We start from the raw sequence: 15,214 nt of genomic DNA, 5'->3' as shown, positions 1-15,214 counted from the left end.
GATGAGATAAAATAGTAATAATAAATGGTTTTGGATTTCAAACATTGCTTTTTGATTGGTTTGCTTGTAAAATGAATATTCTGTATATTGATTTTTACTTAAACATAAATGTAAAGTACCAAAAAATAAATTTTCTCACATATTTTGTATTATCTTCATATTTCCATGGATTCATATGGGTGGAAGAGATAAAATAATAATAATAATAAATGGTTTTGGTTTTAGATTTCACAAATAGCTACTGCTTTCAAATTGGCCATGTTTGTAAAATAAATATTTTATATATTTTTATTTAAATATAAATGTAAAATGCCAAAATATTACATCCAAATTAAAATAATAATAATAATAATAATAATAATAATAATTATATATATATATATATATATATATATATATATATATATATATATATATATATATATATATATATATATATATATATATGGGATATTTTCTTAATATTTCCATGGATTTCCAACCAGGTCTCCTAAGCAACCAAATTGGCCCCATGGGGTACACATGGGGTAATCTCTTCGTAGTCACTATAATGTGGTTCTCGCTCTCGGTGGGGCGAGTGGTGAGTTGTGCGTGGATGCCACGGAGAATAGCGTGAAGCCTCCACACGCACCATGTCTCCGCGGTAACGCGCTCAACAAGCCACGTGATAAGATGCACGGATTGACGATCTCAGACGAGGAGGCAACTGAGAATCATCCTCCGCCACCCGGATTGAGGCGAGTCACTACGCCACCACAAGGACTTAGAGCGCATTGGGAATTGGGCATTCCAAATTGGGGAGAAAAAAAAAAAAAAATATATATATATATTTCCATGGATTTATACAGGTGGATAAGATAAAATAATAGTAATAAATGGTTTTTGTTTCTGATTTCACAAATAACAATTTGAATTATTATTATTTATTTTTTATTATTATTTATTTAAATATAATGTAATTATATAATTAAAAAATGTAAAATACCAAAATATTACTTCAATATTTAAGTGGTAGTATTTTCTCCATATTTCCATGGATTTATATGGGTGGATGAGATAAAAATCAAAATAATAAATGCTTTTCAAATTGGACAGGTTTGTAAAATAAATATTCTATATATTTTTTTATGTAAATATAAATATAAAATGCCAAAATATTACTTCAATATTTAACAAATTTATATATAATAAATTAGACATTGGACAGAGAGGGTCCCCCTGCCCTGGAAGCCTGAAGTCTGAGCATATACATCAGCATGACTTGTTTAATAAGCAGTGCCATGCGAAAAGTCATAAATAATATTTCCCAGTCACTACCTAATGTGCAGTTGGTACTGGGTGATTGCATTTTTGTCACTCTGAATAAACACAGAGTCCCTCTTAGGACATGTTCTTTTGTGACACTGTCGGTCACCCCAGTCAGTTGGCTCCAGTGACACTAGCATCAAAACAATTCAAACTTCCTGTTGAAGCAATCGTTTGATTGGCCATCTACAGCCTTACAGTCACACATATTCACCATACACAAAATCATACAGTATATATGCCTTTTAAAATGTTTATTTGATAGAATAGAACATCAGGGGATTTCCCAGGGCACTGAAAGCTTCAAAGTAATGGACCATAAACCATAAAAAACAAATGAATTTCAGTAACATTTTTCTGTTTCTCCTTTTCTGTAAACAGCTGAGTATGAAACAGATGCCTGCCTAAATTTACAAAGAGCTGTGTGAAAAAAACAGAAAGCCAACATAGAGAAACCAACAGTCAACAAATGAACATGTGACTTACTGTAATGAACTGCATTTACAGTAGACTATTATTCACTTGTTACAGTATTACTAAAGCAAAACTTTTAGTGATTAGCTATGTGTAGAACAAGCAGTCATTCTTGATAGCCATTTTTACAACTCATTTCTTACAGGACTAAGAGTCATAGAAATGAAAAATAACTCCAAGTTTAATCAGAAATGAAAATGTAACTTATTTATTTATTTTTTTGGTCTGTTTTTCACACAAACGTATCGTATGACTTCAGAAGACTTGACATATTGTCGCATGGAACACTTGTATCATACTTTATTGTGCTTTTTATCATTATGTTGGCTTGAGAAAGCCAACATACTGTTATTCTACAGGCCAAAATTTCTGACTTTAACTCCTCCTAGAGCTTTCAAGCTACATCCACCAAACTTGGCACAGACCTTCAGAATGTTCTGACTCGGACTGCTGAGAGACTGAGCAGAATTATGGTTTTTGCACATTGGAGGATCTAAAAATCCCCCAAATCCCATAGACTTAGTTTAATTACTTAATTTGAACTTAATTTAGTAAGATTTCTCTCAAAACAAGACTTAATATCATCAACATTTGACTGGAAAAGACCAAAAAATACTAATTATGTTGGCTTGACAAAGCCACGCGTGCCACCGAGAGCGAGAACCACATTATAGTGACCACGAGAAGGTTACCCCATGTGACTCTACTCTCCCTAGCAACCGGGCCAATTTGGTTGCTTAGGAGACCTGGCTGGAGTCACTCAGCATGCCCTGGATTCGAACTCGCGACTCCAGGGGTGGTAGTCAGTCTTTACTCGCTGAGCTACCCAGGCCCCCTATTCTACAGACTTTGTTTAGGTTTTTTATTTTATTTTCTAAATCTCTAAACTCAAAGTTTCTAACATTTACTCCTAGAGCTTTCAAGCTACATCCACCAAACTTGGCACAGACCTTCGGAATGTTCTGGAATAGTGTGCTGGGTCTTTTCTAACTGATCAGACTTGTGGTTTTCGTACAGCGGACAATCAAAAATTGGAATAATCACATAGGCTGCATCCGAAATCACATACTGTCACATTACGTTCTTTTAGGCATGCATAAGAGTAGTATGAATAGATTTTGGACATACTTAAGAACAACAACCGTGAAAACGATCTGCTCTGGTTTTGTTAAACAAGCACAAGCATCTTGGTATATAGCACTTACAGTTGAGAAGAGCCGTCTGACTCGCGATTCACCGCCATTCTTTTGAATCCAGTGTTTTAAACATGATGTCGCCTCAGCTCCCGAGGGCTTTTATAGGATCGTTAAGTGTCCAAACACAGGAAATAGTAGGTCATCCGGGTATTTCTCGTGTACTGCTTCATGAATACTGTGGATTCAGACATACTACTCCATACTGTTTTTGGCATACTATATAGTAAAGAAGTATGGATACTCGGACACAGCGCCAACGGAATGCTCATTAATTCAAACTCCAAATGTCAAAAATTCAAATGTAAAAAAACCCCACAAACCCTATCTATCTATCTATCTATCTATCTATCTATCTATCTATCCAATTATCTATCTATCTATCTATCTATCTATCTATCTATCCAATTATCTATCTATCTATCTATCTATCTATCTATCTATCTATCTATCTATCCATCCATCCATCCAATTATCTATCTATCTATCTGTCTATCTATCTATCTATCTATCTATCTATCCAATTATCTATCTATCTATCTATCTATCTATCTATCTATCTATCTATCCATCCAATTATCTATCTATCTATCTATCTGTCTATCTATCTATCTATCTGTCTGTAGTATCTATCTATCTATCTATCTATCCATCCATCCATCCATCCAATTATCTATCTATCTATCTATCCATCTATCTATCCATCCATCCATCACTATCTATCTATCTATCTATCTATCTATCTATCTATCTATCTGTCTGTCTGTCTGTCATCTTTCTATCTGTCTATCTATCTATCCATCCGTCCGTCCGTCTGTCATCTATCTATCTGTCTGTCTGTCTGTCTGTCTGTCTGTCTGTCTGTCTTGTTTTGAAATTTGATCCTCACACACCTGACTGGTTCTTGACAGGTGTGTAGTATAAGAAAAAGAGAACCAAGAAATGAGAAAAAGAAGAAGTCTAAAATTGAAGAATGTTCCAACAAAAAAATAGCCTAATTAATTTGGATTAATATTGCAATGTTTTCATCATACAACCCTCGGCAGGCATTGCATATGACCTAAACGTTGTATTCATAACTATAAAGTAGTTTGTAAGCAACAGCATTATGTGGGAAAGTTAATAAATTTCGTTTTAAGTAATAAGTTATAAACAATAGTAAAGTAATATATTATCTACACTGCAAAAAAGGGTGTATACATTAACATTAGTTATTGCAATAGTTAATATCAACTAACAATAAACAATACTTTTACACCATTTATTAATCTTAGTTAATGTAAATTTCTACATATACTAATACATTTTAACATAAAATTTTGTGTATATATATATATATATCTCAGAGATCAAAGATTTAAAAGCACTATTGAAAGGAGTGAGGTTTACTGCTGTGGTAGAAGCAGAACGGTGTGTGTTGCGTGGGTAGTGAGCAACATGCGCACGTGCACAGGTGTGTATTTGTGTGTGGGTGTTTGCAGTGGTGTGTTACTCACTCAAACACTGCAGGCCATGCTTCTGCTGCAGGGTCTTACTGCACAGTGAACATGTAGCCCAGCTGGAGAATGAGCCAGGCACGAGCTGGTGGCTGCTAACACTGGTGCGCCGCACTTTCTCACGCTCTTTGAACTCTTTTTCTTTCTCCCTCTCTCTGTTTTTCTCTTTGTGCTGTTCTTTCTCGCGAGTCTTACCCTGAAAAACGAGAAATCAGAGAAGTGCAGCGTTAGCTTGATACTTCAGACAAATGCCTTTGACTCTGTGACTGACTATTGATGTTTTTAACCAATATTTAAGTTAATGCAAAAACAAATACAAAAAAATACAAACAAATATTACAATTAAAATAATAAATTACTGAGATTTTTTTTCACACAATAATAAATTAGCATTTTCTGTTATCCGATTTTAGAGAACTTGTGCTGAACTGAATGTAAATAATGCAAATAAATTAATTAATAAATTACTTAAATTACTGAAATTACTGCATTACATTAAATTAATAAATTACTGAGATTTTTCCCCACATTGTAATAATTCTAATTCTTTTTTTAGTATGTGCTTTAAGAAAAGAATTTGGGGACAATTGTGCTGATTTGTGTGAAAATAATGTCACAATGCAAAAAACATCTAATGGTTATAAAATAAGGCCACATTTTCATTCTTTTGAATTTTCATTTTATTTAAACAACTAAAATTATTAAAAAAATTCTAGAAAGGTTCTATTTGTTAACATTAGAACAAGCATAAGGTATCATAAACTAAAAAAGAACAATATATTTTTACAGAATTTATTAATATTCTAATGCTAATTTATAAATATAACTATTGTTTCTTTGTTAGTTCATAATAAATTAAAGATATTATATACAACTTTTATTGTCGAAAATTTATCATTATATCTAAGAATTAGCATTAACAAAGATTAGTAAATGGTGTAAAAGTATTGTTCATTGTTAGAATTTAAATATTGTGTAAACTAACATACTAACATGTACAAACTTATTGTAATGTGTTACAATATTAGCAATAGTTAATATCTTACTTATTAACCTTGGTCAATGCAAATCTATAAGTGTTAATTTATAAAGATATAATTGTTCATTGATAGTTGATGTTACTGAATAACATAACATAAATCATAATGCATTAAATATACATAATGTGGTAACACTTTACAATAAGGCTTCATTTGTTAAAATTAGTTAACAACATTAGTTAACATGAACTAACAATGAACAAAACTTTTACAGCATTTATTAATCTTGGTTAATGTTAATTTCAACACAAACTAATCATTTTTCTTAAATCAAAAGTTGTATTTATTAACATTAGTTAATGCAATATGTCCTAAAATAAACTAACAATGAACAATTGTATTTTTATTATCAAACATTTACAAAGATTAATACATTCTGTAAAAAATATATTGTTCATTGTTTGTTCATGATAAGTTATGCATTAACTAATGTTAACGAATGGAACCTTATTGTAAAGTGTTACCATTAATGTATGTAACAATATCACAATATCAAAATGCATATAACTATTAACTAGACATATACAACTTTTAAAAATATATTATTACATATTGAAATTAACATTAACCATGATTAATAAGTTCTGAAAAATTTGTTCATTAGTAGTGTTAACTAATGGTAACAAATATAGCCTTATTGTAAAGTGTTACCAAAATTTCAAACAATCAATTTGTTAAAAAGGAATTTATTAATTGATCTTGAGCTTGGTTGAAAAAGATAACAGTCGGCACATTGTCTGATTCAAAGAAAAGTTTGCAACTTCCCCCAGGTTTGCATGAAGTACTTTAGCACATTCAAGAAATGGGGAAGTTCAGTGACACAAAAGTTGCAGCAATGTTTTGCAGAAATGGAAAGGATTCTGCAAGCCAACATGAGTTATGTCACTGCATGTGTGTTTAATTACTTTGTCTTTGTTGAAGGATCCGGTCATTCGGTTCTTCAGTGAACTGAGAGTGCGCTTGACTTTAGTGCCTCTTTCTGGACGCTCTAGTCTTTCCTCCTCTTCCTCGTCATTTCTATAAAAATACAAATACAAAATTCAAGAGATTTGTTATAGAATGTGAGCAGACACACTACAAATTAATATGATATCTAGATTAAAGGTGCCGTAGGCTTTTGCTTTCTTTTAAATAACATTTTGCATTAACAGCAAAAATGAGTCGAGCAAGCAGCTCGCACTGTTTTAGCCTATCAGAAACACTCTCTGCATTCAGCTGACATCGGGTTGGCTGATATGTCTTTGGAGGGCGGCGTTTTGGAGTTAAGTTGCGGAAGTTAGCAAAATGACTAAAATTGCTTACAGCGCCTTTAAATGTATTTCAATAGCAACAAAAAAAAAAAAAAAAAAAGAAGGTAAATGACTTACTCATTGGAGAGAAATTCATACCACGTAACATTTGCTGATGACTCCTTCCGATCTGCGCTTGAAGTTCTAAAAGAAATCAGGATTAAATTAATTCAAAACAAATGCATGCTTATTAACAGAACACTCCCTAAATGTTCGAAATGGCATTCTACCATACTACTTATCAGGGCAGGTACTTTTTGAGGGGGCATTTTGATCTTTTTTTCTCTTCATTGGACAGGGAGAGGGATGTCAGAAGTTTCTAGGGGGGCCCCCCCTTTGACCCGGCCATGCTAATAATAATAATACTTTTGTAGTATGCAGTATGTACACTGTGAAAGTATGAATGTATGAATGGATCAGGATAACCTACAATATTTGCCAAAAGTGTGAAGCATATACACACCGTATCCCACCAAGCAAAGCACTCGAATCCACATTCCATTTCCAATGTGACGAATTAATTGACTATCAACCGCAATTGCGCGGATCACGATCAAACGCATTATCTTTATTAACTCATAATTTTATAATACTACAAAATGTTAACATATTGTAATGAGAAATTTCATTAAAAATGCAAAAACAACCATATTAATTTCCGAGATGATAACTGGCCATCACTCGCTTAATTAAAAATGCAACGTAACGAGGTCAATGAAAACAATGAGCACGTTTACAGACGATTTAATACTGATTATGTTTGATAAGCAGACGATGTGTGTGGTCATGTTCAGTGTTAATTGTTTCACAGTTTTTGTTTTAGTCATAGTTTTAGTCTTTTGACGAAAATGTCCTTTAAATTTAGTGTATATTTTGTCATGCCATATTCATTAGTTTTAGTCAGTTTTACTCTGATGAAAATGCCATATTATTTTAGTCAATGAAATTAACATATTTTAGTTGACCATAATGTGCAAACTGACAAAAATGTGTCAAACTGTCACAGAATGAATGACATGTATAGGGTACAATGGGGCAAAAGGCACACCTTAAGGAAAATTAAGAAAATCTGGTCACAGTGTATCAAGATTGAAAAAATACATTTATTTTTTTCATATATCCATAGAGCAGAATAATTTGAGTGAAAAGTTGTTTTCATTCAAATTATTTGTTTTAAAAGGTGGCGAGGGGGCTTTTACCCCACACTTGGGGTAAAAGGCCCCTAGGGGGTTTATAGTGATATTGTGTAGATCGTCATAGTGCAAAATTTGTCAACTAATGCAAATAATTTTGAAACAGCAAGATGCTTTTTGAGTTACAACTAAGAAAATACTTATTCAGAATAACCACTTCAAAAAAGGATGCACTATTTCCTGTTCATTTCAATCACATTTAACATTTTATAACATCTCAAGTACTGTATAATGGATAAATAAATGTGAGCCCATTTTGAACATTCTTCATAACAAATCTATTCCCCCCACTGAAGAAAAATGTGTTTAATAGGGGCCTTTAGCCCCTGCAAGGAGGGCTTTTTTCCCCAAATGCTAATTGGACAGTTATTGAAAAACCTTTGATTTAATCACGTTGAACAAAACTGAAAATGACAAATAACTATTTTGTCTCAAAATAAATGTGATCATTTTAAGGATTCTCATTAGCAACAATAATGTACAACATTTTAGAAATTATTTTAGATCAAATTACCTCAAAATCAACTTTTAGACATCACATGCAATCATTTCATGGACCAGGAAAATTTTGCAGTGTATAGTGACAAACAGGTGTTTAGGAAAGTGCTGTGGTAGTTTTTGATACTATTTAGTGTTTTGGGAGAAAATAAAATCAAATGTGCCTTTTACCCCGGGAGCCTTTTGCCCCGAATTACCCTACTCATTCATTTGAAACATGTATCAAACATATAACAGATACAACAAAATACAATGTGAAAACTCAGAAACTGAGCTCTAGAAACAATGGCATACAATGAATATACTGAAGTATTAGCTACTTTTTAGAAGTTACTGTTTTCTGAACGCTTCACAGTTTAGAGACATTTTCGTGTTTTAGACTGATTGGGAGATTGCATCACATGTAGCGCATTTTTACGGAAATCACGTATTCACAATGCAACGCAAGTTACACATTCTTACTAGAACATAATATAAATCAAGTACACCTGTTCATTCACTTTATTGTCTGGCTAGATGTAAGTTGTAATATTACATATATGTTGCGTATATAGTGATTAATCTTATGCATAAATAGGATGAGTTTGAGTGAGGTAATTAACCCGTTTTAAAGTGCTTCATAATGCCAACCGTGTTTAACTCTTTCTGTTAACAGTTCAATCGGGCAAATCCCTAACATACTGGATTATTGGACTATATTAACTCAAGCTTTCTAGTAGTTTCTTCTTCTGTTCATATCTTGCAGTATTATTTTTCTCTCGTCATATTTTCTTCAACAGTAGCTTAAATTAAATCATTTTGTTGTCGTCAAGATGTGTCTATTTTCATCTCGTCTTCCTTATCATTGACATAATCAAAAAACACAGGTTGTGTTCCTTTATCGGGGTAAGGCCATAAATGGTTTAAGCAAAAAACGTTCCACACATATATTTGTGCCTATTACCTTGATATCGTCTTGCATGCAAACAGCTTTACAGATGTTACTGTTGGCCAGATTCGGACTTCCACATTACCTGATTGGCCCTTATCCCTACACCCACCCCTAACCCTAACCTCATTAGTCCCTACCACTAAAGACCATCCCTACACCTACCCCTAACCCTAACCTCAGTAGTCCCTACCACTACAGACCATCCCTTCACCAACCCCTAACCCTAACCTCATTAGTCCCTACCACTAAAGACCATCCCTACACCTACCCCTAACCCTAACCTCATTAGTCCCTACCACTAAAGACCATCCCTACACCTACCCCTAACCCTAACCTCATTAGTCCCTACCACTACAGACCATCCCTACACCTACTCCTTACACTAACCTCATTAGTCCCTACCACTACAGACCATCCCTACACCTACCCCTAACCCTAACCTCATTAGTCCCTACCACTACAGTCCATCCCTACACCTACTCCTTACACTAACCTCATTAGTCCCTACCACTAAAGACCATCCCTACACCTACCCCTAACGCTAACCTCATTAGTCCCTACCACTAGAGACCATCACTACACCTACCCCTAACCTCATTAGTTCCTACCACTAAAGATCATCCCTACACCTACCCCTAACCCTAACCTCATTAGTCCCTACCACTACAGACTATCTCTACACCTACTCCTTACACTAACCTCATTAGTCCCTACCACTAAAGACCATACCTACAACTACTCCTTACACTAACCTCATTAGTTCCTACCACTAAAGACCATCCCTACACCTACTCCTTATGCTAACCTCATTAGTTCCTACCACTAAAGACCATACCTACACCTACTCCTTACGCTAACCTCATTAGTTCCTACCACTAAAGACCATATCTACACCTACCCCTAACCCTAACCTCATTAGTTCCTACCACTAAAGACCATATCTACACCTACCCCTAACCTCATTAGTTCCTACCACTAAAGACCATCCCTACACCTACCCCTAACCCTAACCTCATTAGTCCCTACCACTAAAGATCATCCCTACACCTACCCCTAACCCTAACCTCATTAGTCCCTACCACTAAAGATCATCCCTACACCTACCCCTAACCCTAACCTCATTAGTCCCTACCACTAAACATAAGGATACTATGGAGTGAAAATTCAGCACTACACCAGCATTCTTATCGGGTAATTCAATGTGCGCAAGAGTTGCGTGCAGCTTGTTTACAATTTTACGTCAAAAGCAAAGAATAATCCAATGATCTCACCCAAATGCGTTTTTTTTTTAATAAGAACATTTTTGGTCATTATCAGTGCATTCATTTGCATGTACTGAAAATAAACTCAATATAGCATACTACTAATTTAAAAGTTTAGCGTTGCATACAGCATACTGTTTTGACTCTTTAAAACAATAGCATTCAGTATAAAGTGTCTAATAAGCAGTACGCTAGTATTCCATTACGAACATATTGCTAGTCTGTTGTTAGAAGCGTTAGTTATCTTACAAACATTTCATGACCTTGTTAAAAGCACATTCAAGTTTTCATGCAAGTTTCTAAGATAAAACAAGAACAACCCATCCCAAAGAGCCTTACCAGGTTTAATAATATGTCATAAACATGCAAACATACACAACAAGTTCAAGACAAACAATGCTTTTTTATTTCGGCCCTGTAAACGCACCACAGGCCAGTACCACTCATGTTAGTTAGAATGGGTGGGCAGCAGGCTTCCTTCACACTGTTTACTTACCCGTGATACTGCTTAAGCTCTTGCAGAACTTTCTGTACCATCAGCCTAAGACAAACAAGACACTGAGGCTGAGTATGTGCAGCAGAGAGGAGGGCACACAGTTCGGGCTGCTTTCCAAATAAACCCAACAGCAAAAGAACACTACTTTGCCCGGCTTACTCATCAAGGGCCACACAACTCCCCCATGATATTTCCTTGCAAATTATATAACTTCAGTGACTCAAATTATCTTGGGATTCTCTGCAACTCTTTGGCTATACAGTGTGTAGTTACATAAATGTGGAAACTTACACATGACTCCGTCCCTCCACAGACTGAAGCCCCTCTTCCGACTCCTGTTCTTCTGGAATCCCAAAGTAACACAAAGAAATCAGGTGTTTATTTTATAACAAAACTATTAAATACAGCAGAATTGTTAGAGACATAGTTGAATCTACCAAGTGAACAAATTAACATGGTATGATTCACTGTTGGAAATACACTCAATATAAAAGACTAAAAATACTAAACATTAGAGTAAAACTATAATATTGTATTTTCCCTTTGATTTAGATCCATTAATGGCACTCTCTTAAAAGAAATTCACTTAGAACCAAGTAGATTTTGACATTTTCTTAAAAACTCAGTGCACCACAATGCTAGGATGTTATGGGTGGTTACCAGAGCATCTCTATGGGGTTGCTAGGGTGTTCTGAGTGGTTGCTAGGTGGTTAATTACTGGCCAACTGTGTCAAATGTTCACGTCATGTTGGAATTACTGTAATTAAGAAATTCTGACTTCCTTGTAGAACTCGTAATAACAAGTTGTAAACTCTGAATTCCATGAAAGCTCTGACTTGATTGATTTAGTGAGGTAAACACACACACACAAAAGAAACCAATGGGGTAAAAATAAACTTGTTTACCCTTTGAATTCAGTTATTTATTTTTCTCAGTTTACATCTTTCTTGTTTTAAACATAAACCTCAATTTAGTTAGATTTCGCTCAAAGCAAGACTTCATATTATGCCATTTTGCTTATCAAGTAAATATGACTTGTTTTAATAATGTTTAGATGTTTTTAAAGGAAAAGAACACAAAAATACTGATTATGTTCACCTGACGAAGCCAACATACTGTTATTCAACAAACTTTGTTTTTTTTTTAACCGAGACCAAAATTTCTAATACTAACTCCTCCAAGAGCTTTCAAGCTACATCCACCAAACTTGGTACAGACCTTCAGACTGTTCTGGAATAGTGTGCTATGACTTTCTAACTGACCGGATGTATGTCAGTTATATCTGTCTGTCTGTCTGTCCATCTCTCTCTCTCTCTCTCTCTCTTTCTATCTATCTGTCTGTCATCTGTCTGTCTGTCTGTCTGTCTCTCTCTCTCTCTCTCTCTCTCTCTCTCTCTCTCTCTATCATCTGTCTGTCTGTCTGTCTCTCTGTCTATCTATCTGTCTGTCTCTCTCTCTCTCTATCATCTGTCTGTCTGTCTGTCTGTCTCTCTCTCTCTATTTATCATCTGTCTGTCTGTCTCTCTGTCTATCTATCTGTCTGTCTGTCTCTCTATCTATCATCTGTCTGTCTGTCTCTCTCACTCTGTCTCTCTCTCTCGCTATCTATCTATCATCTGTCTGTCTGTCTCTCTGTCTATCTATCTATCTGTCATCTGTCTGTCTGTCTCTCTCACTCTGTCTCTCTCTTGCTATCTATCTATCATCTGTCTGTCTGTCTGTCTATCTATCTATCTATCATCTGTCTGTCTGTCTCTCTGTCTATCTATCTGTCTGTCTGTCTGTCTCTCTCTCTCTCTATCATCTGTCTGTCTGTCTCTCTCTCTATCTATCATCTGTCTGCCTGTCTCACTCTGTCTCTCTCTCTATCTATCATCTGTCTGTCTGTCTCTCTCTATCATCTGTCTGTCTGTCTCTCTCTCTATCTATCATCTGTCTGTCTGTCTCTCTCACTCTGTCTCTCTCTCTCGCTATCTATCTATCATCTGTCTGTCTGTCTGTCTGTCTCTCTGTCTATCTATCTATCTGTCATCTGTCTGTCTGTCTCTCTCACTCTGTCTCTCTCTTGCTATCTATCTATCATCTGTCTGTCTGTCTGTCTGTCTGTCTATCTATCTATCTATCATCTGTCTGTCTGTCTCTCTGTCTATCTATCTGTCTGTCTGTCCGTCTGTCCTGTGACATAGTTAGCTAATTTATTGTAATGTCAAACTTAAGACTTTGAAAACTTTCAGACAAGGATTTGTCAAGCCCACATCAAAGTTTGATTGCTTAGAAAAGTAATAACACACCTCTCCTCAACACGGCGCTCAATTTCAGGTAGGAGAAAAGTCATACATAATTTATTCTCGTATCTCGTATGGTCTAGGACAATGTTGTTTGCATAAACTCATACGACTTCATCACGTGCAAATTCCCGGATGTCTAATGCGGACGTATGCACGAGTTCCGCGCACGAGGCGTTAAGGACATACTTATTAATATTATGCCCTTACACAAACCCCTTATCTAAACTTAACCAATCAGTAGAGTGTATAAACATGATAGGAAGCTGTTGTGTGTGACACAAGCAAGTAATTGTTGCGTATTAGATGGAAACGATGTCCAGCGACGTCATTGGCTGTTGTGAAAGTCGTAGGAATTCAAACGAGTGCAGTCGCAAGATATCATACGAATTAGCCAAATTTAATCCTGACGTGAGAGTGTGTTGGCTTGCCTTAACAAACACCACTAATTATAATATTGAATTCTTTAGGCCTATTTTGTTTTAGACCTGTATGGGTCTATTCATGGTCAATATGGTAAAACTGTTTTTGTCTGGCATGGACTTGGCATTTGAATCTATGCATTTAGGACTGGAGTTGAAAATCTTTTTCTGGCTAATTGCAGAACTGACCTCCTGCTTCTCTGGCAGCCTGCTTTGAAGTTTCCAGTATGCGCGAGACTCTTTCAGCTTGAGATTTTTCATCAGTGGCAAGAATCTCAGATCTGGAATACACCGTCCTGCCTGATGTGGGCAGCTGCTGACATTAAAACCAAACCATGTGAAAACTTTATTATTAAACAAATGAATCATTACATTTAAGGTTAATAGAGTTCTCAGTTATGTTACAGTGTTTGTTTGTGTCAAAGGAATAGTTCAACCAAAAATTTAAATTCTGTCATAATTTACTCATACTGTAATGACACACCATCATTCAATTAACGGAAAATTGAAAGTCATACAGGTTTGGGATGACATGAGGGTGGGTAAATGATGACAGAATTTTTATTTTGGGTGCTTGATCTGTAAGAAGATGCAGATTTGTGACAGTTACTGGTGTTTTGGGGCTTTCACAGTCAACAGCACCAGGTGTTTCTTCAAATGAGCTTTCTAAGGAGGAAGATGGTAAATGGGAACTATTGTCCAGACACTGAACCTCTCTTTCTCCATCGCTGTCAGTGCCAGTAGTGTCAAGACTGAACCTACACACACACACACACACACACACACATCACCATACAGTGTGTATGCATTACATACAATAATTGTTCTTCTCAACAACTGTCAAGAGACATCACATTTCTGGAAACTGTACTGACTGTGTAAAAATAGCATTTATTTATGTTATATATGGCAAATGAGTGAAAACTTCAACACTTATATGCTGTATAGTGGCCCCTAAAAGTATTTGGTACAGAGCCCTTCAGTAGATAGGGAGAAAAATTAATTTCTAAAATAGTTTTTTGTTCCCTCACATTTAGTTTTGGGTTCCCTTGCAAATACTTTTGGTTCTCTTGCAATACGTTTTGGGTTCCCTTGCAATTATTTCGCAATCATTCACAATATGTTTTGGATTACCTCGTAATAGGTTTTGAGTTCCCTCTAAATATAGTAGTTTGCGTTCCCTCGCAATATATTTTGCATTCCCTCACAAAAAAAAAATGTGTTCCTTTGCAATAAGTTTTGCATTCCCTCGCATTTATTTTGCATTCATTCGCAATTAGTTTTGCGTTGCCACACAATTATTTTAGGTTCCAATACAATAAGTTTTGCA

The 15,214-nt window shown here is 35.3% G+C and overlaps 1 protein-coding gene across 3 annotated transcripts in view; it reads right to left on the bottom strand.

Moving 5' to 3' along the window:
- LOC127439257 (rho guanine nucleotide exchange factor 18-like) overlaps positions 1–15,214 on the bottom strand; it is a 65,173-nt gene that overhangs the window by 38,610 nt on the left and 11,349 nt on the right. For 2 of the 3 annotated variants that reach the window (XM_051695465.1, XM_051695466.1), the window contains exons 4-10: positions 14,495–14,642; positions 14,074–14,200; positions 11,469–11,520; positions 11,178–11,222; positions 6,876–6,941; positions 6,414–6,525; positions 4,469–4,664 (exon numbers count right to left, since the gene is read on the bottom strand). In XM_051695465.1, the coding sequence (XP_051551425.1) occupies positions 4,469–4,664; positions 6,414–6,525; positions 6,876–6,941; positions 11,178–11,222; positions 11,469–11,520; positions 14,074–14,200; positions 14,495–14,642 (746 nt within the window). The remainder of the gene's footprint in view (positions 1–4,468; positions 4,665–6,413; positions 6,526–6,875; positions 6,942–11,177; positions 11,223–11,468; positions 11,521–14,073; positions 14,201–14,494; positions 14,643–15,214) is intronic. The other variant, XM_051695467.1, reaches the window with a different exon arrangement.

This window comes from Myxocyprinus asiaticus, chromosome 50, assembly GCF_019703515.2.
Source record: "Myxocyprinus asiaticus isolate MX2 ecotype Aquarium Trade chromosome 50, UBuf_Myxa_2, whole genome shotgun sequence".
In the NCBI taxonomy this organism is placed as follows: Eukaryota; Metazoa; Chordata; class Actinopteri; order Cypriniformes; family Catostomidae; genus Myxocyprinus; species Myxocyprinus asiaticus.
Note: the sequence above shows the minus strand (reverse complement) of the source record. Positions and strands in the feature narration are given on the sequence as shown.